Consider the following 27312-nt stretch of genomic DNA (forward strand, 5'->3'; position numbering starts at 1 on the left):
TCCATCTCTGATCACACGTGCACTAGAAGAAACCACAAAAGAGCCTGTATAAGCCCATTCTGTGATGTTTTTAAAGACAATTTGAAGTCCATGCCATAGATAGGTTCAGGATAAACAACCTTATCTCAAATAAAATAAGACTAACAAATATTTTCCAAAGAGTCTCTTCCAACTCAGTACTTTTGCAGGTAAATCACATGTGCAATATAGAAGCAAGACAGTGCAAGATAAATTAGTATAATATTTCAAATGTGATAGATCTGGACAGCTGCTCTTAGAACTTACTTTAGCTCCAACACTGCAACTTCCAGTACTCCCAGTGCTGCCACTTACTACTCCTGTAAATCTTGCCTCTAACAATTCTTGTCTTCTTGGGTCCAGGCTATGAAGCTCATCCATTGCTCCTAAAAAAGATAAATAAATTCATTATATTCCCCAATATTACAAAGAAGCCAAACATACCCACTGGACTATGCCGAAAAGAACTTATACCCTCAAGTTGACAATGCTTTACCACCTGTTACCTAATAATGAATGCACTCAATGAATTCCAGAAATTTTGGAGAAGGTTCTGTTTATCAGAATAGCCACGTCAATTCTGGATGAAAACGAGAACTTGTTCGAAGCACGTAAGAGACGCGGAGTCTGCATCCTGCGATATGCCAAACAGGCAATTATTTATAGATTAAAGACTAGCTGACAGGAGCAAAATACTTTCCAGCATAAAACCTCCCAGTTCTGCATTCCCCTTATTTTCCGTATTAAGTTGTTTAAGCTATTAACATATTGATGTCCAAGACAAAAAAAACAAGAATCACCAGAAAAAAAGGAAAAAAAAAGGACCACAGTCCAACACATGTAAGGGAATGCAGGGTTGTATGGAGGTTCGAAGGGCAGAGAAGCAAGCAGCAGAATCAGCAATAGGAAAGGAGCCAAGAGTAACAGAGACCCTTGCACAGGTGGTGCCCTGACAGAGCCCTGCTGAACACAGGGGAAAGGAGCGCTGCTGGCACTGGCAGGGAAAAGTAAGGTGGAATGAAATGGAGGAACAAAAGGAGTTTCTGATGAGCTCAGCCTACATGAGTAGGATGCAACACGATGTGCTGCTTTCTAATTTATATTTAAATCACTTAAGGCTGTTTAATGAGTCTGAAAGATGATCCAGACAAACCGTTTTCCATATTTACACAAATTGCATTCTTTGTTTTTATCTTTTCAACTACTTGAACATTCAGTTTATCTTGAAGTGGAAACATTTCAGTCACTTATTTAAAATAAGATATTTAATGCCAAAGTCTTTATGTACTATTTTAATAGCATATCCCTCAAGTACCATATAAAGTGATATAGCCTCATTTTTTTCAACTAAGACACAATTGAACAAGTTTGTGCTTTTCAGTTCCACAGGACAACACAGCAGTTCAGAATGGACTGCAAGTACTAACTATATATATTCAAACAGTGCTACGAAAAAAAACTTTGGGAATTCCCTATTAATGAAAACTACAGTTTGCAACGTTTAAGTGCTTCTATGAACTTCCGCCCATCAGCTAAGTATCCTTGACAACCAAGGCATAAGTGACACTTTTGTCACCACTAATATGAAATGAGACACCTTCTTATAAGACTCTGGTATGTCACAAATCTTTAACATTCAAAACTAGACAGACCTTTCTGCAGCACGCATTTTGGTCCCTCCTGGCCATACAGCTAACCCTCCTGGCAGGGAAAGCCCTGGCTCTGCTATGTGGCTAATTCAAGTTGCCCCTGTTTCCGTGGGAAGGCAGCTGACGGCGAGCATGGTGTCAGTGCGTTTTTACTGCAGAGCCCAGTACCCATAACTCCTCTGATGGAAGAAAACCACATCAAGAGAAAAACTGTCAGGAAGGAGACATTTGGGAAGTGTGTTACTAGCAGAGCCTTCTTTTGAAAAATCAGACTCCGCATGTCAGGTTGAAGACACATTTTGTTTCTGGAGGTGGGGGAGTTTACCCAAATGCAGCCGCATACGGAGCTGGAGGTCTCTTTTCCAGCAACACAGGGGAATCACGCCGTTTGAAACTGCAGCTGTCTTATTATCGGCAGTTGTAACGCTGCTTCTGAATTTGCCTAGTAAAAATTTCTCCAATTTCTACATATATTTTAGACTGTAAGCTCTCTGGGGAAAGACTGTTTTACTATGTGTTTGCGCAGTGCAGAACAATCAGGAATCCTTTTTAAATTCCTAAAATGCGCTTGTGCACTGCTTCAAGGAGTTTCAAAAACAAATTGTACACTTGTGCAATAAGGTTTTTTTAAATTTTTAAAAAAGATGCAGATGTGTGCAGCATACCCTTCCTCATATGTATGTGATCTATGTCTTAATGGAAAAGTATTGCTCTGAAAAAGCATAAGAAACAAATCAAACTGGATCTGTTGGGTAAGTTTAAATGATTACTGCTTTGCTTTCTAACAGTAAAAGTGCATGTTACTATGAAATAACCAACTTCAGTTTAATGAAGTAATCCATTTCATGAGCAGTACTAGCAATATTTTTGTTCACTAGCCTACTTGGTAGTTACTGACCACAAAAGTTCAGAGCTTACTTAAAATTACTGACATAATTCTAGCAATTACAAACCGTGCATATATTACAGAAACAGATACTACCACAACCTACGCCGTTTATTTTATGAAATACAGAAAAGCAATAATCACTGTGGATAGCTATGGCTCATTTGAAGTGCTGCAGGGTAAAACTGCTACTGTGAGTGTCACGTACTGCATCTAGATACTAATGCACTAGATGGATCAACACCCTGGGTTACCTTACCCGTCAGAATGGTAATTTAGCAGGTGGAGAGGGAGTCCACAGCATAGGTGAAATCCAAACCTTCATTTTTTTCTGTACAGATTTTAGAGCCTACACACACTAATGAATGCACAGTATTCTCAGAATTATTTCTGCTAGAGTGGTTTTTTTTTTTTAATGTTTGGTGTTCTGGTTAGGTGTTTATTGTTGTTAAATATTCAGAACCAAAACGCAACACATGATCTGCCATCCTTGTGATCTGAAGAACAACACATAAAAGCTGGATTGAAACCTTCTTTCAACACAGAGCAAATCTTACGAACCTCTATTAAAACTGCCTTCCTCATTCAGGCTGTAATTTAAAATACACCATTCACTCCCAGACACAGCCGTTTTTTCAAGAACACAGAGTTCTGTATAATCCTTCACCTCTCAGCACAAGTTATCTACTTTTAAAGGTACTGTGAGCTTTAAGGCACTCCATGGAAGGGAAAAAAAAATATAATTTTTTGAAACATCAGACTTCATAAACTCTCCTGCTCACAGAAGATCTTGCTGCCCACAAGACTGACATAACTTACAGTTTTGAAAATACACACAGATTTCCTGCTTGAACTGACTTCATTCCTGAAAGCCAACTCACTAACTGAAAGGACGATCGCTTTACGCAAGTCCTTAGAGAGTATTTACAATAGCACTAAATGGAAGACTGGCATTGCTATCACCTACTGCAATTCAAACTTCCATAATCTTCCACAGAGAACACCCGGAAGATGACCCGCAACTCAGAGAAGAGCCCTAAAAACTTGTTTATTTCTTGTAACCACTACAGATTTTGGAATGCTTCTTCCAGTATTTTTTTTAAAAAGTTACCAACACTTCCTAGCTCTTGTATTCTGTGAGAGTGGTGGCATCTTCCGTATTCATTTATCTTTCAGGAACCATATACAGCCTTTCTTCTAAAAACTAATACAAAATACACAGATTTCTTGTCCTGGAAACAACACTTTTTGCAAGAAGTCTTTTGAGAAGAGCTCCACACTCCTGAGAATTTCTTAAGCAATGGGCTATGTCAAAAGTCAAAGGTACAAATTCAAAGAAACATTTTATAAGCTTTTTCACGGCATTTGGTACAATCAATTATAGCATATTTTACCACAGCAAAAAAAGAGATGTAAGGAACCAGAGGAGTCTCCAAGTTTAATTTTTCAGAACTGGTGACCATAAAACAGTAACATGAATCTACGCTTGTACCCCAAGATCCCACACCTCCAAGTATATGAATATTTGCAAAACATCCAGTTACTTAACCAATTATTTGCTCATACCTCAGCAAAAATGACATTTCAGAAAAAAAAGTTCAGCAGAGAGTTGCAAGCGCAACTGGATCTTTTGGCATACATGCACACTATGATCTCCATCTTGAACACCACTAGACTGCAGAGCAGCACTGCAGATCCAAACACAAAGGCTTGAGAGATCAGACATGTTTTCCTTTACCACTGAAAATGGAATTGGGCTCCAAGATTCAGTCTTTATCTTCAACTCTTATTACCCTGCATGGACTCTTGTTATCTGTCAATCAGCTACAGCTTTGAGATGAAGAAAGATCAACATTCACACAGTGTCAGCTTTCTAAAATGAAAATAAAGTTCATTATGCAGAAGCCAGATTCTTCATAAAACAACTCTCCAGATTGGATTGAGGCCTCCTTTCTCCTGATTCAAGGCCAGCACAAACCACCCTTCACTTAAGCGAAAGGCATACTGGTTTGGTCTAGTTTCTTTAACAGAGTTAATATAGCTTTTAATGCCGAAGCAAAATACTTCAACAAGCAGACCTACCTATTGAGGGGAAGGCAACAGTTCATCAATAGCTCAAATGTAAATTAAATTTCCTGATGTGCTTCTAGCAAGCGCTCAGATGGTAACACATACATGGTATGAAAATTAGTCCAATGTATTTTTAGGAACACTACACATTAACATTGATAATATTTCCACCACGTAGTCTCTTCACTGACAGTAGCATCCTTTAGATCAGTAAATCTGATATCCAACTAAAAGGGTAAACGGATGGGAAAACAAAGGAGGAAGAAAAAAAAAAAAGGAAAAAAAAAAGATAAAAAAATAAAAGAAGGCACACATTTCAAATAGCAAGAAAAGCAACCTGGAAAGCAGTTTTGTCCCACCCCCCTCGCCTCCCCATTTTTAATCAAAATTCCTTTATAGGTATTAAATAATCTTTGAAGCTATGAACATCAGACTTTAAGAACAGTAACCATTCCAAGTAGAGAAACCAGTGTTTAACAGCATTGCAATGCAATCCCTAAAGTCCTTAAGTAACTGTTTATTTCAATCTGGAATATCCTAAATATGCATTTATCCCATTATGTTGATGCTCTAATGATTTAACTTCATAACAATTGAGTATGACAGCTCTTGTCATTCTAGAACACACGTGTACCAGCAGATAAAAGGAAAGCTTTAAAATATCAAATGTAAAACAGACTACAGAAAATTACTAAAAATACAGATTTTAAAATCCTGAAGCAGCCTCCTAAAAAAACAGCCCACACAACTATTTTTCTTCTGTTCTTTCACCAACACAAAGATGCATCTTGTCTCCACTGCCACAAGTATCTCCTTCTAAGTGAGCTACCCTCCTGTCTCATTTAGGAAAAAACAAAACAAAACAAAACAAACTTAAACCAAACAAACCATGCACTCAACTTTATTCTTCTCTCTTATCTTTCTGAAACTCTGGACTTCGCTTATTGCAGAACCAACCAGAAAGGACTTCGTCATTCTCCAGGAAAATAAGCTAATGAAGCTAACATTTCTGCCTCCAAGAAAACAAACTATTCAGTAGCAAACTATTTTGTAGCTAGGTACACATTAGCAACTCATCATCATGTTGATGAAGGTCTCTTCCGATTAAAACTTGCTAGTTATTACAGCTTATACTTTATATATGCTTCAGTACCTTATAAGGCCAATGGGGAATAGATCAACCTAGAACAAGTTTGTCAGTGAATGAACATACAGAGCTCTAAAATATAAGTCTAAACAAGTGAAAAAGCATGGCAAACAAAAATACAGTAAGACATCAAACTGTATGGAATGAAAGCAAATTTCTTTATTTTTAAATTGCAAAAAGTTGACACCTGTTCCATTTAAAATCTAATAGTCTCATTTGTACTGTGATTGAGAAATGAATCCCAAAACCACCACAAGTTCTGCAGAACCACAGAAAACAATTACAAAACAGCCTTGAAAACTACTAATGTGCTAAGAAAACAAGTTGACATGTTGGTATGACAGCATAAAGCCAAGCAGCAGTGATTTGACAAGAGTTCAATTCCAAGACAACAGAAAAAAAACATAGCTTGCCCTTAGCAGGCGGCTTTGAAGTGCATCACCAACATGAATCACAGTCCTGAGGCCACAGTCATTCAGTACTTCAGCCTCAGAAGTCAAGAAGGTCCCACTCAACCTAAATCAGCAGCCACTAGGGCGGACAGCAAGATACAATCTCTGAGATTTAAAGCAAAACAAGAAAATACCCAGACTATATTTATGTTCTAACAATGGCTACTAAACAATGGAGGACACAGTTTACCATGGTATCAGCTCTTCCAAAATACTCAACAAAATAACAATAGCTACAGATCACCCACGACAAAGTTTGACCTGGAAATCTAGAAATGCTTAAAATCATTGAGCTTTCCAATGAGGAGGATCAACTTATTTTGCAGAGGACTATGTAACATCCAAACAACAGGTAACATGAAAAAGTTCAGTGTATTACATTCAAATTGCAAAGCTTCAGTGTATCTGAAGTCAAACAGCAGCAGTGGATGCAATAGAAAAGGGGAAAAATACATCCTGATGTTCAAGTGAAACCAGCTGCTTGAAAAGAGCGATAAGAGATACCTAATGAGAGAGAGATTTCTAAGCCCAGAGTCAGGGAAGAACAGCATCCATTTAATTAATAGCCTTTTTAAATAAACAGTGAAAATGCAACGTTTCTTAGCATCTGAGCCAGTAATACTAAAGCACACAACACAGAAAAAGAAGCATCAAAATAGTATTTCTCACTGAAATTACCTTCTCCATTCATGCACTTCTATTTCCTAACACACTCCCCCAAACACTGCTAAGGTGCCTAGGTGAACTTAAAATGCCTTTTCTAAAGAGAGTTTTTATTCTACAAACTGAGCCTCTTAAAATGCAGAAGATTTTATCCAAATGAATGGGCAGAGGGCAGGCAAGCAAAGGGTGACTACTGCTTATGGGAAGCTGGGGGTGAGAGGAATGAGGGGAAAAAGCTGGATGATTTGCAGGCAGACAGATCAGTCTTTATTCTACATAAAACCTGTAGGCGAGAAATAATATAACTGGCAAGTTTTGGCCTAAAAAAAACACAATTATAATAAATCTAAGAAATTATAAGGAAAGAAGTCTTCCCTATAAACATCAGAAGACAGCAGTTTTTGACAAGCATTATAAAATTTGTGCCTGCTGATTACAGTTGTACTATTGCTGGATGCTGGATCTTGTTAAAATACCACATATAGAAAACCAGGTTTTTCTGATGGGGAGAAAAGAAAACCAAACAGAATTAGAGAATCACAGCATGATAGGTGTTGGAAGGCACCTCTGGAGATCATCTGGTCCAAGCCCCTGCTAAGGCAGGTTCACCTGGCACAGGCTGCGCAGGAACATGTCCAGATGGGTTTTTAGTAACTCCAGAGAAGGAGACTCCCCGCACAACTAGAGAGTTGGCAAGTAGGTGTATTTTGGATAGGTTGTTGGATTACCTGGACTTTACCATTCAACATTAATTCATCTGGTGCTGAAAGAACAACAAAATATTCCCCGTGTCCTTCCTTTTCTCCCCAAGATGCAATCTATCTTTTTCTGCAAGTCTTTTATGAAGGTTTTTTTAAAACGACCATATCTCACTTTTTTAAAATGCTGTTTGAGCATTGTTTATTTCATTTTTCCCAACAGTTCAACAGTTCAGAAATTTCACCTGAAACAAAGAAAACCTTGGCTGCGGTTGAAGTAAGGATAAGATATTTTCTGCAAATCTTTCTACAACAGAAATCAATTTTTTAACGCTAAAAAAAATTTAATGATCTATAGGCTTAATCTCTGTGCTGCCAGGTTTAGGATTTCAATTGTTTAGCCAACAACCTGGAAAGCAGAAGTGAATACAGAGAAATACGTTCCTGTGGGAACTTCTACTACTGCCTAGAAGAAAGACTTACAAATAAACAACTAGGGCCAACTCCAGATCAGCTAGGAAGCATTGCAGGTAACAGTTTAAGGAAGTTTAATTCTCCCCATCTTTCGGCTAGGTGTCTCATTCTAAGGATCCTTCAGTCATTATGCATCTCATCAGATAGCAGCAGGCAGCAGAGGCAGAGATTAATTTCAAGGTTGCCTACCAACCCCTTTATTCGGCCACAAACCAACAACACATACTCATGCATGTGGGTATATGCCATAAGGATGGTAACTCTGAACAGCTCATTCACAGCTCAGAGAGAGATTCACACAACAGAACAATAGCATTCTCAGGGTCTATTCTGTTGTAACTAGGGCTGAACTAGGCATGCAACTATGCAAGCAGGTGATGCCTTGTTTGTGATGAGTCCCTCTACAAATCCTACCCCTTGCAAGCACAACTGAGCTGCCTGAACGCCACACACGGCCAAGAGCAACGCATGAGCCTCCTGAAGCAACAAAGTGCTCTTATTTCTCCGTAACAGCATTCACCCTACATATCGCATATGAGTAATCGCGCTTTCCTTCAAGACCACAGAGAACATACCCATTGCAGAGGTGTAAACACAATCTGTTTGAAGTGCAGCACAGTATTTAACGTGAGCACTAATACAGGCAATAGAAAGACTTGAAAAGAAAGAAAAAACTCGACTGAGCACCTTTAAAAATCACATCCCAGACATGAAAAATGATAACGTTTGTGTCTATGGCAGCTTTCAAGACTGACATCTACCAACAAATGGTGCTGGTGGGGCTGAAAGCTACTGAACCTGTTTTGCAATATTCACTGAAACAACAGCATGCTGGATCTCAGTCCAATCCTATTCATTATTCAGAAAATGAGTAAACATTTAGTTTTATTTGGCATGTGAATCCTTTGAACTGGCTGGATTTTAGCTAGACTTTTCTTTATGGTACCTTTTCCTGAAGGCATTCTTCACAGATCAAATTCCTCCCAGCTTGCCACAGAAACTACTATGCTATTCTTTTTGCAGGGGTTTTATGGGTTTTTTGTTCCATGTTAATGACAGGAGTTGGCCAGTACAGAATAATTAACAAAGAGAAGATAAGATACAGCACAGAACATTCAACATGGCATCTACCCATCCATTCTCCAAACTGTACAGGAAGCGTTAGCATAGCAAATACTGCTATGAGCAATAGAATCACAAGGTCCTTCCCGAGTCTGTTGAATGAAGTTTAGCGTGATGAACAAAGGCAAAAAGGACAACCGAAAAAACATGCAGTATATTAGTAGCGTCTTGAAATTGTCATCTCTCAACAGCACCAAGGAGGCAATGTATCACTGTATTTTCTCCTTTACTCCACACACCTTAACTAGATGAAAACTGTATTCCACAGACCAGTTCACGGGTATAGTAACAGAACCACCTGCTGTGCCCAAGAGCAGAACAGTCCACACGAAAGAAAAATTCCCCACATTCAAAATTCCTCTCCACACTCCATAATCCCTTCTCCAGGCTCTTAAAACCAATACTGAGTTAGGTAAGGTCAGAGTGTACTTCCTATGTCAAAATTTCAAACTACAAGATTGTTCCCCATCATGAGAACACTCACCCATCAATCAAATGGAAAAGCCACTACAAAAAATACTCCACAGAAAAGTAGCATCAGTGAATAACACCCCTTCTGAAAATGTCCTGCTTGGAAAGACTTAATTCTGAATTAATACAACTAGGAGCTTAAATAATAAAAAAAATTGCTAAACACAGACTTCCCAAAATGTTGGCTACAACAGCACATACAGAATAAGTCTGACAAATAAGTGAACACTCTGAACATATACAAACTAGATGGGTGATACCTGAACATGTTCTTCACAAGGAACAGTATCCATTCCTTTAAAACTTGGCACTATGCAATCCCTAGGGTCATATTTTCCTGCTTTTTTAAAAAACCTGGATTACCCACTTGCAATTGTTCTCTAGAATATTCTGAACTGCCAAGAATGGTCAAGGAGCAGGTTCTGATTTAACAGAAAGATGTTGGTGGTGGTTTGGTGGCTTTTCAACACCACCAACTTCCACCCTTTAACAGTGAACTGGCAGAGCCAGAGTGTTTCAGAGAAGTAGGTTTGTTAACATAGCATTCACTGACCATTTTGCACTCTTCACAGCTAAAACCAATAACACCCAAGTGCAGGTTTACTGCCTAGTTGACTCTCACTGTCTAAAGTACTGCTCTAAGCATTTAGAAGAAACGTATAGATACTGAAAAACAAATGCACCTTCAGTAGAACTCTTTCTTAACAACAGTATCTGATGTGAACATCTCCTACAGTGATAATAACCAGAGGTACAATGCACTTATTTAAGGAGGTTTCAATAAAGTTTTGTCCAAGACAACTGTCAGTTTGGGCCGCAACTTGGTAGCCAGCTAATACTGATGTTTCTTGTCATCTCAGACCACTTTAGTCAGTGCCTGCATAGATGTCACACTAACCTCTCTAAAGTTTCTCATAAAGCCTTAAAAAAAACCTGTCTATGTTCCACACAGCTTTCTACTGAAAAGAGAAGATTCACCACACAGTCGTAAGGTCAAAAGCAGTAACTTTTCTTTCTTCACAGTTAAGAACAATGTTCTGGTTAAGAAAAAACTACACTAAATGCATTGCTTTGCGACTGGATGCTACCAAGTTAGAAGGAAGATTAGAAGAAAATATGATGGCGCTCCTTTGGGTTGCTTTAGTCTACTGGAAATCCTCAGTCAATCAAAAGTAAAAAAGTCCTTAGTGTCCCGTAAGGCAGCATCAGTGTTGCTATGTTGCACTGTACTACTACTACAATCAATAAACAAATACACAATACACAGACAAGAAGTTTATGCTTACAATCCCCTCTATAAGGTAAGAAAAGTCTATTTATACTTTACAGAAAGCACCTAATGTCTTGCCCAAAGTTACGCAAGACATCTGTGGCAGAAACACTAAAAGACTGTCCTCCTAGGTAGCAAACATCTGCCTCGAGCACAACATTATGTCAAGAGATATAAAAACTAATACAGCCTGGGCTGCACACGTGCAGGTGAAGTTCTGCCTGCCTATCTCTACCAGCTCCCTATTCATCTCTACGTAGAGGAATCTGCAGCAATTACTGTTGCTTCCAGACAGCTCTGTAAAAGGTATCCAAACAGAAAGGAAGAAGCAGAATTTGTCCATTTCAGCTTCACTTGCTGCAAAACCAGATGCTCCCTATCCTTCTGGGGAAGAGACATCGAGAAGCACACTAGAAGTTCATGGGTCACTTGGTGATGCAGGCTAATAGGTCACAAGATAACACCATTTTTGTAATACTCTCAAAAAGTGCATCACACTGAACAAAAGCTCACTACTTTCCATCTCTCCATCTATTTATCTGCTGAAAACCACGAAAAGTCTGGTGCAGTCCTGAAGAAAAAACATCTACCTAGAGAAATATCAGAAAGTACAGCAAATTTCATTTGCTGCATTCCATTATAAGGAAACAAATCGGGAGCTCTAAATGCTCAGGCCCACGAAATGGCTGTTCTGCAAGAATTTAAAATGGCACGGGCCTTTCGCACGTATCAAAAATAAACAGTGGTTTCTGCTATCTAAGGAAGGAGTGAAAAGGAAGCTGAAAGCAGAGGTCACCTACCAAGCAGGAAGAGTGAGCAAAGCCCCATCCCACAGGGTTTTGGTTCTCACTTTCATTCCTCAGAAAAAGCAAACTATGAAGGAGCAAATACAAATTGTGCATCTTTTCCCCAAATAAATTTCTATGCAAGTTACCTATAGAGTAGAAAGTCAGTCCAACCCCTCTCCCTCGAGCAATTGTATAGAGTAAATGTAGCTTACTTCTCTGAGTTATAATACCAGTCATTTGGTATTTGAAAGCTGTATTTGTGTCAATAGGAGTGTGATTCAGTTGTTAATTCCCTGAACTTCCTAATCTCCTTACTTCTGTAGTTCCCACTGCCATTCTACCCTTATGATCACCCAGATCTCAGACAGCCCACTGACCCTTGAGGCTGAGGCAAGCACTCCGCGCCCTGGAGCACACAGGGCATAATGATCTGCTGATCAGAGTACTTAACTTTTAACCTATATTTTTCATGGATTATATGACACAAATAAAAAATTAAACAAAATATCCTAAGTATTTCCAAATGTATTAATCTACTTAATTCATATGTTGCGATCGAATGTAACTTCTACCCCCAAATACTTATATGAGGCCACAGTTTAACATCAAATATGCAAAAAAAGCTTAATTCACCTCTACTGGGACAATTCACCTCTAAATTTACCTCTAACTATAACCACATGACTAATCAACTATTTTGGCTTTTGAACTACACTATTTTAAGAAAAAATGTATTAACCTCAAATAACACAGTGAATTTCCTCCTTTCAAAATACCCTTATGGCGTGCACAGTACTGGAAATACTCAAAATTGAAACAAACTCCCCCTTACACTAGAAGATTTAGACTGCAGAATTTCATGAGAAAACACCACACCAGTAGGCAGCTCATGCAGAGCCAGGCCATACCACCACCGCCTTCCTCTTGTGGGCACCCCGTCCAGCAGCTCAGCAGTGCTAAAAGAACCAGGCAACAAGATACTGTTCCTCAGGTGTTTCTGTGGTTGTTCTTTCCTTTTTTATATACTTACAACTCAACCAGCAGGCTCCACACTGACAAGACAATCCAAACTTCACTGAGTAGAGGAAGAAAGCATTTCCTCGAAGTCCCTTGCAGGGAGGAGCCCCACAGAACACAGCTCTCAACAGATAAATTACACACACACAAAGCTGACGTATTAATGACTACACCTACACTTTCCTAGGCCCTTGCAGCATTGCTTGCATCCTACAGACATAGGAAAAATTGGATTTGTATGAAATCACACTTGAATCAGTGAAAAATCAAGTTTAAGGCTAAGGGGAAAGTATTTTACAACTTTGTACTCATCCTTCTTACAGCATAGCTACCAACAGCGTATCTTAAATTCAGTTGCAACTTTATGTACTGAACACTTCTAAAAACTCAGCACCCACCCAGTCAACAGACAAACATCCTATGTAACCACTGGTCAAAAACTCAGTTTTAGTGTTGCTCAACATTATCATTAAAGAAATGTGTGCTACAGTCACTTCTTGTCCAGCGCTCATTGATTAATTTTAAACCAGCTTTCTTTTCTGCTATGCTATCACTTTAATTCAAGTTTTAGAAGGAAGAAGGGATTTTCATTCCTTTCAACACAGTCCCTTCCTGAGAACTGTCCATCTTGCAGGCCGAGTGAAGAACAAAGATGGAACAAGGTTTGTGATCACCTGAACAAAGTTTTATAACATAAATGTATTTAAAACCCTAATGGCAATGAGAAATTAGGAATGGGCACAGTTAATAAGTCCTTGATATGGCAAACAGGAAAAAAAACATGTCAGGTATATATACAAAACATATTTCAAGACACCCATAAGAATACTTAGTGCAATTAACATAACCCACTACCGGGGAGCACCTGAACACTCAGCTGCATAGCACTTGTTGCCCTACAAAACTAACCACATTTCTTCTTGGTGAAAGCATAAGGACTCTCCGCTGGCTTCTGTGAACCACTGCGGCTGTAATTTAAGCAAGAACAAGTGTGATCCAAGTTCTTTTCCCTAAGTGACAGGAGGTAAAGCAGGGCTTTTCCTTAAAATAGCTCACACCAGAGGCAACAGAGAACCATTAAACTCCTTGGATGGCTGAAGCGGGCTTCCTGGAGCCTGCTTGTACAGCCAGTCTGACAGAGACAGAACAGCCAGTGCTACCAGGAGGTAGTGGCACACCTTACCAAAACAGTTGAAAAATCAGGATGCGTTTTACCTATGTTTAACATGACTGCTTCCATACTTACGACTTTGGTGTTTAGTTACCTCTGAGCTAACCACACAGGAGACCTTTTTAGAACTGAATCAACTATCAACAAATCTATAATGGACTTTGAGGATCCCGAACTGACAGGTTTGTTTCCATCAGTTAGAAAAGGCAGACAGTCCAAATGAGATCAGTGCTTGTACGGTCAGACAAAGTTAAAACTCTTAGAGGTTAAAACCCTGCACACAGGTGAGGGTACCTTCTGCACACACCATGCTCTTCCCTCAGCAGTCCCAGGCTTGCTGCTTTAGCAGGCTCACTCTCTCTGCCACAAAAAGACATCTGAAATGTAAGAATTAGTAAAAGCAACTGAATAAAAACTCATCAGCAAACAAAAAGTTTCACCAACAGCAATTTCCAGAGAATAAGAAAATGGTAAGTTGGAGGCCACTCTCCTCACCCTGCCCATGCCCAGCGGGACCCATGGCCACTGGATGCTACGTGCCACCAGAGGTGGTCACTGCAGCCAATGCAGTTACCGTGTTGCCACAGTTAAAAGGCATGTAAGACAGAAGTCTACACACAGAAAAACTTCTAAATATGAGGTGGCACGCACAAACACAAATTACTGAGAACACCATGCAGGCTTTGGTACAACTGTTAGAAAAAGATCAGTTTGGTCTCTTGTGAAGCCCGTTTACATCCCTAGCAGCTAGTCACACTATCTATCTTGGCAGTTACCTGAATCACTAATTCACTATGTTCATTTACTGCTTTCACATAACAAAGCGTTCCATAGCATGTAGTGAGTATTGCATGCCATTATAATTATTTACCAAATGAAAGGACTCACACTGAAAATGTCTTATTTTGCCAGAAATACACTGTTCTGCTCAGTACCTTTGGATCATTTATACAATAAACCCATCAGATTCAGTGACTCAATGGGTGTAACAAAAAGCAATTGTATCGACCCATCTTAACTTAAAGTCTCAAAAACATGAAGAATTTCCATTATTAAAGATTAAAACACTAACAGAAGCTGTTATTTAAAAAAAAAACAACAAACAACCTCATCCGGACCTTAATCCACAATTTTAAAGCTGCATTTTACCTTTTCTCAAGCAGTACCCGGTGGTCAAGCAGAATTTTGACACCCAAGGTAAACCAATATCCCTCTCCAGTCTTTCAAGACACAGGCACACGTGGCTGTGAACCCCTAAGCGCATAAAGCACTCGCCATCACTGCTGGCCCCACAGCCAGAGAGCTCCCACATGGTGATGTGCCACAGGACACAAGGGAAGAAACACCTGGCTACACCCTCACAAAACCAAATCACCATCAGCTTGGTGAGGGCAGTTGACACCTGAACACCCAGAAGGTTTCTGCTCCTACCACAGCCGCCTGCTCCTCTCACCAGATTATCCTTCCTCCAGCAAAATCAACTGCATGCAAAAATGAAAGCTGAGCAGGGGGACCACGATTTGAGGAGGTAAAGGACAGTTTACAGAAGCACGGGGAAGCAAAGGAGCAGAACAACACTGGAGGTCACCCTTGTGTCCCAGCATCAGTCAGGAAGGGGAGGAGGCAGACCAAGGAAGCTGGTATAGGACAGAGCACACATCCCACCCAGAGAGTCATAGGGATGGTGGCGCACAGCCAAATCCTCCAACTTCTAGCAGTCACTGGTACTGCTGCCTCCTCACTCATCTCCCTTAGAAAGATGGGGTTTCAAAGCCACAACAACAACAAAAAGAAGGAAAAAATAGCACTTTTTTTTTTTTTTTTTTTTTTTTACCAATAAACCTGAAGAAAGAAAGATTTAAGGAAAATAGCAGGAAGGTGGTGTGAGACATTGGCAGAGACCCATGCCTGTTGTCTGCACTTCTCTAGAAGAGAAAAACAAGTGAAAGGCTTGGAGAGAACAGCACATTGCAATTTAGCCAAGAGAACAAATCAGGTCAACTTTCAATCACACAACATGGGGGGGGGGGGGGGGGGCAGAAATCATTATTAAGGTCATTTACTGGAAATTATTTTGTTGCTATAGCTTCAATATTTCATTCCCAAATTAAGATATATGTTGCAAGTGTAACAAACAGGGAGAAAAATACAAGAACTATAATACTAACATATAATCTAATACACAACCAGATTCTGTGTTTTTTGTGAACTACACATTTCTACTCTTCTGATTAAAAGCTAACAGCAGTAAATAAAGCTAAGACTCAAGATATGGAAAAACCAGCACAATTAATTTAGCAGCCAAATTTTGTATCAGCCGCAATATTCATCAGGGGGGTTAAAAAAATTACAGTTAAAAAAAATGAAGCAAGTTTTTAAGAACTGTATAGTAACAGACAAAAGGAATTTAGAACTCCTTTTAGTAAAAGGAGCTGAAGTTTCTGTGTAAGCTTAGCTTGTTTATGAGACTGCTATGGGGGGGGATGGGATGTCCTAACAACAACACTAGTATTCCTAATAACTAATCAGACAGCTCATCACGACTTCACACACACATTTTGTGTACATATAAATGTGTGTGCATGCGTGATATCTGAAATTGCCTCTTCCTTAATATTAACCACTTGGATGTCCTGGACATGACAGCCCATATCAAGCAAGAGACTGAAGAAGATCTATGGAAGCAGAATACAAAATACCACCTAACAAGGAAGCAAAGACGATGGTGTTTGCCTTTCATAGTTTGGATACTTGTGTTACTCCTCTTAGGCATTATTAGTATCACAATCATTTAATAATACAATTTACTGAGAAAGAGGTAATATGCAATCTGATTATATAAGTAGAGGTAAATTAAATTGGCAATGAAATTCACAAAAAAGCAATCACATATTAGGCCATAACATGCACAGCAAAAAGTGCTTTTTGTATCTCATTTGAAAATTCTAAACCTGCATCTTCAGGAATTCTATTTGTATTCTATAGTAACTTTAAAATATGAAAATCCCACCCCTCATAATGGCTCTTCATAATACTAAATACAAAGGTATTAGAACAAGAATTACTCCATTCAAAGTTAAAGCTTGTAGAAAACTTCCCAGATGGCCTTTCATTATAGTTCAGTACTGTGAATAAAACTACAGAAAACAAAAACGCAACGCTAACAATCAGAAAGTTTCTAAAACACATACCAAAGGCGTAGCAACCACCCCTAAACAACAGGCAGTTCAAGGAAGAACTGACCTGCAGAAGGAAAAAAAAACCCACAAAAAAACCACAAAACCCCTGTAGTGACTAATACTGATAAATGTAGTCTTAGTAATCAATAAACATCATCATAACTAAAACAAACAAACAAACACACACTTTGTGAAGATTATCACACTACCAAGACCACCATTGCTCTTCCTGCCACAGAGCAAGTTCTCACCTGGCTGGTGGAGGGCATACCCCAGGGGGTAAAGAGCTGGAAAAGGGAAGCAGGACACTTCCCTGGATATATCTTAGCAATACTAAAGCACACAGAAGGGATTCTGTCCTGAAAAAAATAGTTAGATAAAACTACTTAAAGAAGCCAGAATGAACTGGATGATCAGAAAACCCAAGCCAAGATTTTATGGGTCTTCGGGGATGATCGTAAACTCACCAATCACAACAGAAAACAAGGCATTATAAATAAGCTGTGAATCACACTAATGTGTGTGGCGTTTTAATGTGTGTATTCCAACATAAATTTATCCTGAAGAACAGACATCATCCTGTAGTACGCACAATGCCGAACATAAAGAGAAAAACATATTCCTTCAACAGACAGTGTAACACTATTTTTTAAATACCAGATCTGAACTAAGACAAAGTGCAATCATTTTCTACTCACTACAAATTCTAGTTCAAAGGGCAGCAAATGCTGGCTTAGTTGTTATCAAATATTGCTGCCATTCCCCCTCAAATAAGAGCTCTTATTTATAAGGAAGGCAAAAGACAACCAAGAGGAACATTACAAAAAAATAGGGCAAAGGACTTCTACTCTGTAAAGGTTCAAAACTTCAGGTAAATCTTTTAACACAACTGTTAAAAACAGATCATTACCCATCAAGACTAAAGGAAATTGCCCATAAAATGGAGACACAACAACCTGCAAAGTTTTCCTACATAAGGTAACATAGTATTTGTAAAAGATAAAAAACCAAAGCTATTTCCAAGTTACTCTACTTTTTGCCATACATACAACAAATTTGTTAAGGGAACTGGTTTCATTACAGCCTATTATGTGCAAATACAGCTGGTCTTTACAGTGATAACACTTAAAAAATATAAAGCCTGCTGTAAGGCACCAGTGTTAACCAAACAAAAAATCTGTCCTGTCTAAACCAATAAACATTTTAAATCATAATTCTGTACATATAAATTCAAAACAGATTTTAGTTTCTACTGATGTTACAGAGAATACTATTAATAGCGTGTGGATTTTATTTTCAATTGCTTTATAACAAAAATATCAACTCATTAAAGGACACTACTACTCTTATCACTTTTAGTAGGAATAAGCTAAGAAATAGCAAAGACTGTAACCTCCCTGAGGACCCAAACAGCATTAGCTGAAGTACAGCTGCAAAATTTAGGACAAAACTGCAGAACCTATGAGAACACAGCATTAACTATAAAAAAGCAATACTGAACAAACACAGCTATGCACTCTACGGGCCTGATTAGCACTAAGCCATAGGAGTAAAAGAAATAACTATTAGAAATCCTGCTTGTAGCATCATCCGAGTTTGTCCTCATAGAATCAAGAGCTCCAAGGGTTCAGTGGTGGTGAAGAGAAAGGAGAAACGCCTCTGCTGTTAAAGCTGCATGATTGAAAGTGCATCAGTGAATCACAAAGTGAAGACCAGGAGCTAAATTATATTCTTTCAGATTTACAGGAGTTGTGAAGAGCAACTTAAATATTTATTTGTGTATTTAACATTACTTTCCAATTTGCTGTCCTTAAGCATATAGTTCAGATGTTCCATTACTCACTAAAAAAATTAAAATTTGCAATCCACCAGAAGCTACAGCTGCAGAACACAGCGCTTGAAGCATCTATATGCTTTGAGCTCAAGGTACAGTCATAACATCAAATATTTGAAAGGTTGTGTATGTATGTATCGTTTACATGTATATGACATCACACAACGGATTTTTCTAAAATAGCCAACATTTCTTATTATTCCTCTATGAAGATGTTTTTCTTTCTTTTCTCTTACAGGTCTAGCTGTATTCTAAGTCCAAGGAAAGGGAATCCAGTACCTGCCCATCTCCAAGCAATTATTGTCAGGCTTCATTTCCTGTAAAAGGCACTCTGGAGTTTCTTATCAGCATCCTCATCTCTTAAATCCAAACTGCAGAGAGCTTTGTTCTTAAAGACCTTATAAAGAAGACACCACAGCCTTTAAGTTTCCACTCACTTAAAACTGTGCAGATATGATGAGGCAAGATACATTGCTTAATGCTCCTGCTGCCCCTCTCAGCAAGCAGAGGAGGTCCCAGGGAATATCGGCCTCCTCCATGACATTCAGCTTCACATAAAACCTCCAGTAAGTTTAGTTTCCCATTCCAAAGCGAAGAGATTCCAGTCTTAGTTGTGTAATCATCCAACAACCCCTATCTTTCCCTCTAAATCCTTGGAGGACACTTGTCAGCCACAGTGCCTCTCCAGCTAAAGCTAAAAAGGCCTTTGGAGCATAGGGCGAATAACTCCTCCTATTTGCATATTTAAAAAATGGGCTCCAGTATTAAACATTTTAGGTAAACTTCTCATCACTGGCAGCCTTCATCAAGCCATACAAATTGGAATTGTGGAGCATTTGACCAGCTTTCACCAGCAACCACTTCTACCATTTTTGTTTGTCCAGCCACTTCCATAGTTGGTTTACTCGGAACTGCTAAAGAGCAAGTGACAAACTAGAAAGCAGGAAAGCCTGGCTTTGTTTTCCAAATGATGGACAAGAAGAAACAGTAACTGTATTTGATCCAGTAGCTCTGAATCTTGCAAGGTGCAGTGACCAGAAATAACTCAACTTACCAACTACAGACAATTCTACTGAATCTGGTTTAAATGCAATACACATTTGGATATATCTGTTTCTTCTTCTGTATCTAGTACAATTAGGAGTCGTTTTATTTCGCTAATAAAGTTAGCTAAAAGCTGTCTAAAGCATGGGAAAATATGTTTCTTAAACATTAAGAATCTAAGCTGCATAACTGCTTAAATAAATGCATATAGATGCATACCCTCCTGCCTAGCAAGAGGCACGATCAAATTAGACCAATTAGAATCAACTTTTCTTTAGGAAAAATAATTAAGCACAAATGTAAAATAAAATTAAAAACAATTATTTAATCAGGATTTCCTGCTTACTGATTTAAGTCATGATTAAAATTAGTAATATAATCACTCTGATTTCAGTCAATGCCTCCAGTACGGACCCACCCCAAAGGCTCGCACAGTCCCAGCCTTCCCCTGTCAATCTCCAGCACTTCCAGCCTCACTTGAAGCCCTTCTGCTCCCCTCTTCTGGGACTAAGTTTGACTGAGGTCGATTAAAGTTCCAACCACCTACTGCATCCTCCCAGGGAAAGACTAGCTGCCAGGATTTTCTGCTGGCATATTCTGGTGCCCTACTCAGGAACAAAAGAAAGGAGTAAAACTTGAGAGAGAAGGTGCCTGGGAAGGAAGCAGACCCTTAGTTTCTATCCCCAACAGAACACCCTGATAAGGATGAGGTCAAGGAGAAGGGAAACGCAGGATGCGAAACACCTTCTGATGCTCACTAACCCTTCTCTACTGCTACTGAACTCAATCCTTACGTACTGAACACAAAGTGTATCTTCAGCAACCACCAGAAATTTTTCACTTGCAAGTCCACCCAAAAAGCTGAGTGATATTCTGGTGGCCAGCTTCCATTTAACTGCTCTTCAACCACCACAACAGAAATCCTGCCCACTCTTCATGCTCTATCCACCTTCACCTCCAGTCAGACCAATTCAGCAAGCCAAATTTCCCTTTTCCTCCTTCACAGCTGAAACACACCAAGCCAAACAGAAAGAAGTTAACGAAGTTCATAAAGTCCACAAAGACAAAGCTTTTCTTCCTCCTCCTCTTGTGTTCTTTTATGTTTAGGGGAGCTACAGTTCAGGAAATACTCTGCTAGGTAAACACAATTCAGTAAATTCAGTATTTTTCTTGTATAAAAAAACTCAGCATGGAAGCAAGAAATTTAGTATGGGAGTAATCTGAATTGGAAGCAAGTACTATGTTGAAACACAACTTTATATCATGAACACAGAAAACATAAAGGATTATTTAAACCTGTCATAGTTCCATAATCTCCATTCTTCAAGTAGCCAAATTCCTAACTTTGACTGCAAAGCACACATGCAAAGTAGCCTTTCCCTGGAGTAACAACAGCTTTTTGCAAACATTTAGGATTACTAGGCTCTAAGAAAATCCAAAGAAACATCAAGACTAATTAAAGAAGAGAGTTATTACTAATAAGCAAGTTTACTTCTGCTTGCTGAAGAAAAAAAAAATACTTGCTAAAAGAAAAAGCAAACATATAGAGAAAAAAGAATGAGAAAAATTATAAGCTTTTTACTTGAATGGAGAGAATAATAAACACAGCCTGTCCCTTAAAGTTACTGATTCTCTCTCTATTTAAAAAGGAATACGTTAATGGGAAATTCCATTCTAGGCAAGCTAAAACAGAATCAAAACAGAACAATCACTCCAGTACTAATTTGCTCTATTCTCTGCAGCACTTGCCTTTCAGAAAACCAGATTCTAACAAGGGCCTATATTAAAAAAAAAAAGGTCATATTTTCCCATTTCTCATTTGGGGACACTATAAAATCCTGTAGTAATTTGGCATAAGCATCATCTCACTATGACAAACACATCTGCAACAGAACAAGCGATAATATCACAAGTTAGAATCTGTGCATATCAGTGGAACAACATACACACCTGCTCATGCTACAGCCAGCCTAAACAATCTCTTATGATTGCTGTGCTCACCCTTGCTAAAAATACATCATCATCTTTAAATGCAAAGTGTTCTTATTCTTCTCTGCTCCCAGGTAAATTGGCTAAATGCATAAAGATCTAAACCTACAGCTGAACGTTAAAAAACAACAAACTTACTGAGAACTTGCTGGTTAAAAAAGTAAAGCGGCTTCAGTTTTTACACTAGAAACAACAGAAAAAAACAACCCTGGAAGTTTTAGTAAGATGAGGTAACTTCCATGTCCATGGACTAACATACTGTTTGTAGCATACGCGACCCGGCATCTAGAAACATTTTCTAGACTGGAAGCTTGAGGAGGTAATCAGCTGTACCTTTACGCGCAGATGGACAACTACCGTCACATTTCAGGTAACAATAAAGACAAGTAAAATACATTTATGAATTTTTCTCTTTTTAAAAAGTCACCAACAAAATTTGCTACACCTACAACATTAGTTCTTTAAAGCACTTTAAATACATGTCCCGTTTATTTACCATTTTTGTCATCATATGTTAATTTGGGCACAAATTTGAAAACCAAAATTCACATTCTGTCATGGTAATTCAAAGTTTTATCAGGCTTTCTGATTTACTTTCAGTAAAGTGGCTCACAGCCAACGGCACACACAAAAAATAACTTGCAAAGCATCATGCCTGACTACCAGACAGAGGCCCTGCCTCCCGTCTTAAAAGAGAAGCTATTCCAAGACGCTCGCATGCACGTCCCAAAATCTCTTCCGTCCCTCTGCCTTGTCTGCAACAGCCTGAACATCCCCCATTTACAAAACAGCGCTTCCCAGCTATGTCCTTTGGTCTTTTTACTTGCACAGAGGAGTCAAAAGTCAAGAAACTTCAAAAATGAAGTTGAATGACTGCAGTTATGTGAGCTGTAGCACAAGGTTTAGCCACACAATCACATACTGTATGTAAAACAATACTGCATAACAGTCCTCAGGAATTCCTGATAGCATCTACCGCAAGGCTCCTGAAGAAGTGACCATATATAATTTAATGACACACAGAACAACTGTTGGAACTACGGACATTTACGATCTATCATGACATGCAAACAAGAGACAGTTCTGGTACAATAAAAGTGTACAGACGGAATTGCATTCATGTCCACCCCAGTCATTTAATTTAAAAACATTAAAACTTATCAAATCCGTGCAGTTAGGCCATGACGTACCTGCAAGTCAAGACACAGAAGATAACATCCAAAGAAAAATGTTGCTGCAATGTTGTAGTGTATTTCAAAGACAATTAATGATTTTCTTTAACTTCACTTGTATGTGACAATTAGTCCTTCTCTGATACTGGCAAGGCATTGCAATTTTTTGAAGTAACTTTGTTCAACAGTTACATATGCCAGAGCTCTTCTTTTTGCTTTCTTGATAGTAGAGCTTCAGAGAATATTTTTAAGACTTTCTAAGTCAGGGTCTTGAGGGATTTTTGTTCTTATTGAATCAGAACCTTTATAAGCCCATCCGAGAGATGCAGGCTTATGGCAAACTTTCATAGCGAACTGCAGGTAGGTTGGACAAACCACAGCGCAGTGGTACGCTCAGTAAAGGCCTGTGCATCCAAACGCAGAATGGGCACGGCCGTCACAGAAGTCAACCAAAGGGATTTGCATCCTCTAAACCGAAGGCCAGTCCAGGCCACAAGCTCAGCCCAAGCACCAAACGCACTGGATCTGGAAATATTACCCACTCAGACCCAACACAGGCAGCAGCAGCAGCAGCAACCCAGTACGGGCCAGCAGCCTCATGCACCCCTCTAAAGTATCACAAGCTCGGAACTGATGAGACCACTACCTCCTATCCTATAAATACACTACACTGCAAGTACTGCAAACTTATTAGTTTGATCTGACATCATTCTTTCATGTACACAAGCCACTGCCCACAGACATATTGACGTGTTTACATTTCAGGGCCTACTACTGTCAACCAAGATACTTCATTGTAAAATATACCTAAGTAAAACAAGGTGTGCCGATAACCTCCCCTGAGCACGAATGCAAAATACAAACCCAAGTATGGCTGGCAGCTTACGCTGATTTTCAAACAGAACTACCTAGAGAGGACGCATCATTATCACAACCCAGGAACGCTGTGCAAATACAGTACATTTTAGTACCAAGTGCACATCGGGGTTTTGATTACTCTATAACCCTTGAATCTGTATTAGAGAACGTAAACCACAGTACCTAGGAAAAAACAACAGCATGACTCGTAAAAAAGAAAAAAGTAAAAACCATCAACATGTTAAAAATTGATTTCACAAAATGGTTTTCCTGGCCTAAATCGAGATGATCGAGGAACACCATTTTTTTCTTGAACTAAATATACATATAAAAATCATGCTGCAATAATCATTTCAGGCTTGTATGCTGGGTATCTAAATACATTAAAAAAACCCTCATGTTTACACTCTACGGGAATATTTTATGCGTGCATATTCATAACAAGTGTTGCAACACTGAAGAAACCTACTCTGTATAAACTTGGAACTATATATTTGGCCAGAGGTGGTTGTTTTCCTAAGAGCTTCAGTTTTCCGGCAAAGACAAGCACAAAATGCCTGCCACTTTACTCAGCATCTTTAACACACACCATAATTCCTCTCCAGGTATTTTCTAGAGCATTTCATGTCAATCTACCTGCAGGAGCGTGTGCAAAAGTGACACGGAGTGATACAAGTCTGACAACTACTGGCGTGGAAAATGGAGAGACACGGCCGGCGCTCTGTGCTCTCAGGATGCCGACTCCCCGTTACCAAGTCCTTACATCACTTATCAACCAAAAAAAAAAAGGAAAAGAAGCAGGCGAGCGGCCACAGGAAGCCTCGAACAACAAAGGCTCCCCATTTTCGCTATTATTTCTATTTTAAGTTAGCAAGTTTCTTGCTCGGGCGGTGACGTTTCGCTCCAAGAACGCCACACGGCGCTCCTTCAGCCGGGGCGAGTCAAGTAAAATCCCGCGGCCGCTCGGCACGGAAGTATCCGCTGATAGAAGTTCTCCCCCGGCAGGACCGGGGGGTTCCGCCGGGCAAACCCGGGGCTGCAGAACCGCTCCCGGCGCGGGGAGGAACCAGACAATGCCCGCACGGGAGCTCGCTCGCCCGCCGCCTTCCCCGCAAACACCCACAACGCCCCGCTGTACCACGAGAGGGGAGGAGCAGGGGAGGGAGGAGGAAAAACACTCTCCTCGGTGGCGCGCTGGAGGCGGGCGGCCTCGCAGCCGCCCCCCGGCCCGTGTCGGACCCCCCCCCTCCGCCCCTCCGTTACCTTCGCGGGGCGGCCGGGGCGCGGCGGAGCAGCCCTGCAGGCTCGGCGGGGACGTGGAGAGCCGGGACCAAGATGGCGTCCCCTCCAAACTTCCACTGCTACTTTGGACACTCATCAAGCTACTTTCCTGGAGCCCGGGAGGCGGCGCGGCGGGGGGACGCCCGGCGCCGAGCTCATGGCCGGGGGGCCGGCCCGACCCCGGCGCGGCGAGGGGGGCGGAGGAGAACGCGGGGCCGGCGCGACCCGCCCGCACCTCTGCACTGCGTCGCCGCCGAGCAGCCGCCTGTGTCTGAGCCTAACCTCCCTCCTCCTCCTCCTACCCACCGCCGCCGCCGCCGCCGGGGAGGGGAGGGCGGGGAGGGGTCATGCGCAAACACGATCGCGAGCCGAGCCGAGCGACCCAGCCCAGCCGTAGCCGCGCAGGGGGGGCGGGGGGCGGCGGGCGGGAGGGGGGCGGTGCGCCGAACCGCCAGCACCTGCTCCCTCCCCTCGGTCATCCGCCGCGCTCGGGGCTGTTGGGCGGCCGGGTCTACCCGTCGCTTGACCCGCCGCAAGCACTTGCCCCCCCCCCACCCCCAACCTTCCTCCCCTCCTCGGGCGGCCAGGTCTACCCGTGGCCTGAGCCACCACAAACACCTGCCCACACCAACATCCGCTGCGTTTGGGTCTCCTGAGCGGCCAGGTCTACCCGTCGCTTGAACCACGATTATTTGCCCCTTCCCTCCCGCCACTGGGCGGCCAGGTCTACCCGTCGCTTCAACTGCAGCGAGCACCTGCCCCCCACTATGTCAGCCGCGCTTGGGTCTCTTGGGCGGCCAGGTCTACCCGTCGCTTAAACCGCCGCGAACACTTCGGGGCCCCCCCACTGCTCTGGGCGGCCAGGTCTACCAGTCTCTTGAGCTGCCGCGCCTTTCCCCGCGCTCCGCCACCATGTCAATGGTGGCGTGGCGGGGGAAGGCGCAGCGGCCCATGCGGAGCCTTGTGACAGGCCCCGCACTTCTCCACACGTGGCAAAGTCTGTTCTGGAACAAAGAGTGTGACAATGAGTTGTGTTCCTTATAAGAATACCGTTGTTTGCAGACCTATGACTTCTTTATAGGCTTAGAACACAAATCCATCAGGCAGGCGCAGCTCTTCACATCGTGGTTGCTGTGTGGAGACATCCTGGCCATCTCCTCCTAACCTACTTTTCCCCTTCTTATTTGAGAACAGCACGAATAGATTACTAATGTTGGGTTGCAGATCTGTGCACAGCACGCTCTCCCTTTTTTAAAGAGACATCTGTCAAATTATCCAAGATCTTCACCGCCCACGAGGACACGGCATAGCTGGAAGTTTCTTAGCAATTCAGTATTAACGTGAAGTAAAAATTAGTGTGTTTACTTGCTAAAGAAGTCTGTTCAGGCCATATATTTAGTAACAGCTATACTTTTTTTTTTTTTTGTCAGAGAGAAGCGATCTGATACTTCAACCAAGACTTACTTGTTTTTAAGGTCTTGATTCTAGAGAAGACTTCTCAGGCTTTACCTAAGCAAATTATACTTCGGCATGAAGTAAAACATTGCTAGTGCACTCTGACTGCAATATTTTCATTTAGCAGCTAGCATAGAAACTTCTTGCAAGGTTAAAACCAAAACACTCATAATCCCACAGTCTACAGGATAAACGAACACGCACCTCATTTCCTGATGAGTATATCCTGCTGTAGCATGCTGGGTGTAAAATCTGCCAAGTAAGAAGTGATAACTTAAAGAAATTCAGTCTCTTTGTTTATACTCATTTGCATCTGCTTAATACAAACCCCTGCTACTCTTAGAAAACCATACATAAACAAGCATACTTTCTGCCGCTTTTGCTTACAAACTGTTGCCTACAAGGCATTGCACTGATATGGCTGGGACTCCTTGTTTAAATAAAATGTCAGTCGCATTGACTAGAGAAACAAGATATGAAGAGGAAGATCCCATTCATTACTTCTTGTATCAGACACGCAGTTTAAATATTATAAAAATACCAAAACGTCTTTTCAATTTTCATAAATTAACAGTATGAAAAATAACAAGATCTTTGCAATATC

General features: G+C 40.7%; 1 protein-coding gene across 1 annotated transcript in view; it reads right to left on the reverse strand.

Moving 5' to 3' along the window:
* The window catches only part of TLK1 (tousled like kinase 1), a 75004-nt gene extending 49426 nt beyond the window's left edge, over positions 1–25578 (reverse strand). The window contains exons 1-2 of the mRNA XM_054069960.1: positions 25236–25578; positions 286–404 (exon numbers count right to left, since the gene is read on the reverse strand). Coding sequence (XP_053925935.1) covers positions 286–404; positions 25236–25350 — 234 coding nt within the window. The 5' untranslated portion in view covers positions 25351–25578. The remainder of the gene's footprint in view (positions 1–285; positions 405–25235) is intronic.
* Between the last annotated feature and the right edge of the window lie 1734 nt (positions 25579–27312).

This window comes from Cuculus canorus, chromosome 6, assembly GCF_017976375.1.
Source record: "Cuculus canorus isolate bCucCan1 chromosome 6, bCucCan1.pri, whole genome shotgun sequence".
In the NCBI taxonomy this organism is placed as follows: domain Eukaryota; kingdom Metazoa; phylum Chordata; class Aves; order Cuculiformes; family Cuculidae; genus Cuculus; species Cuculus canorus.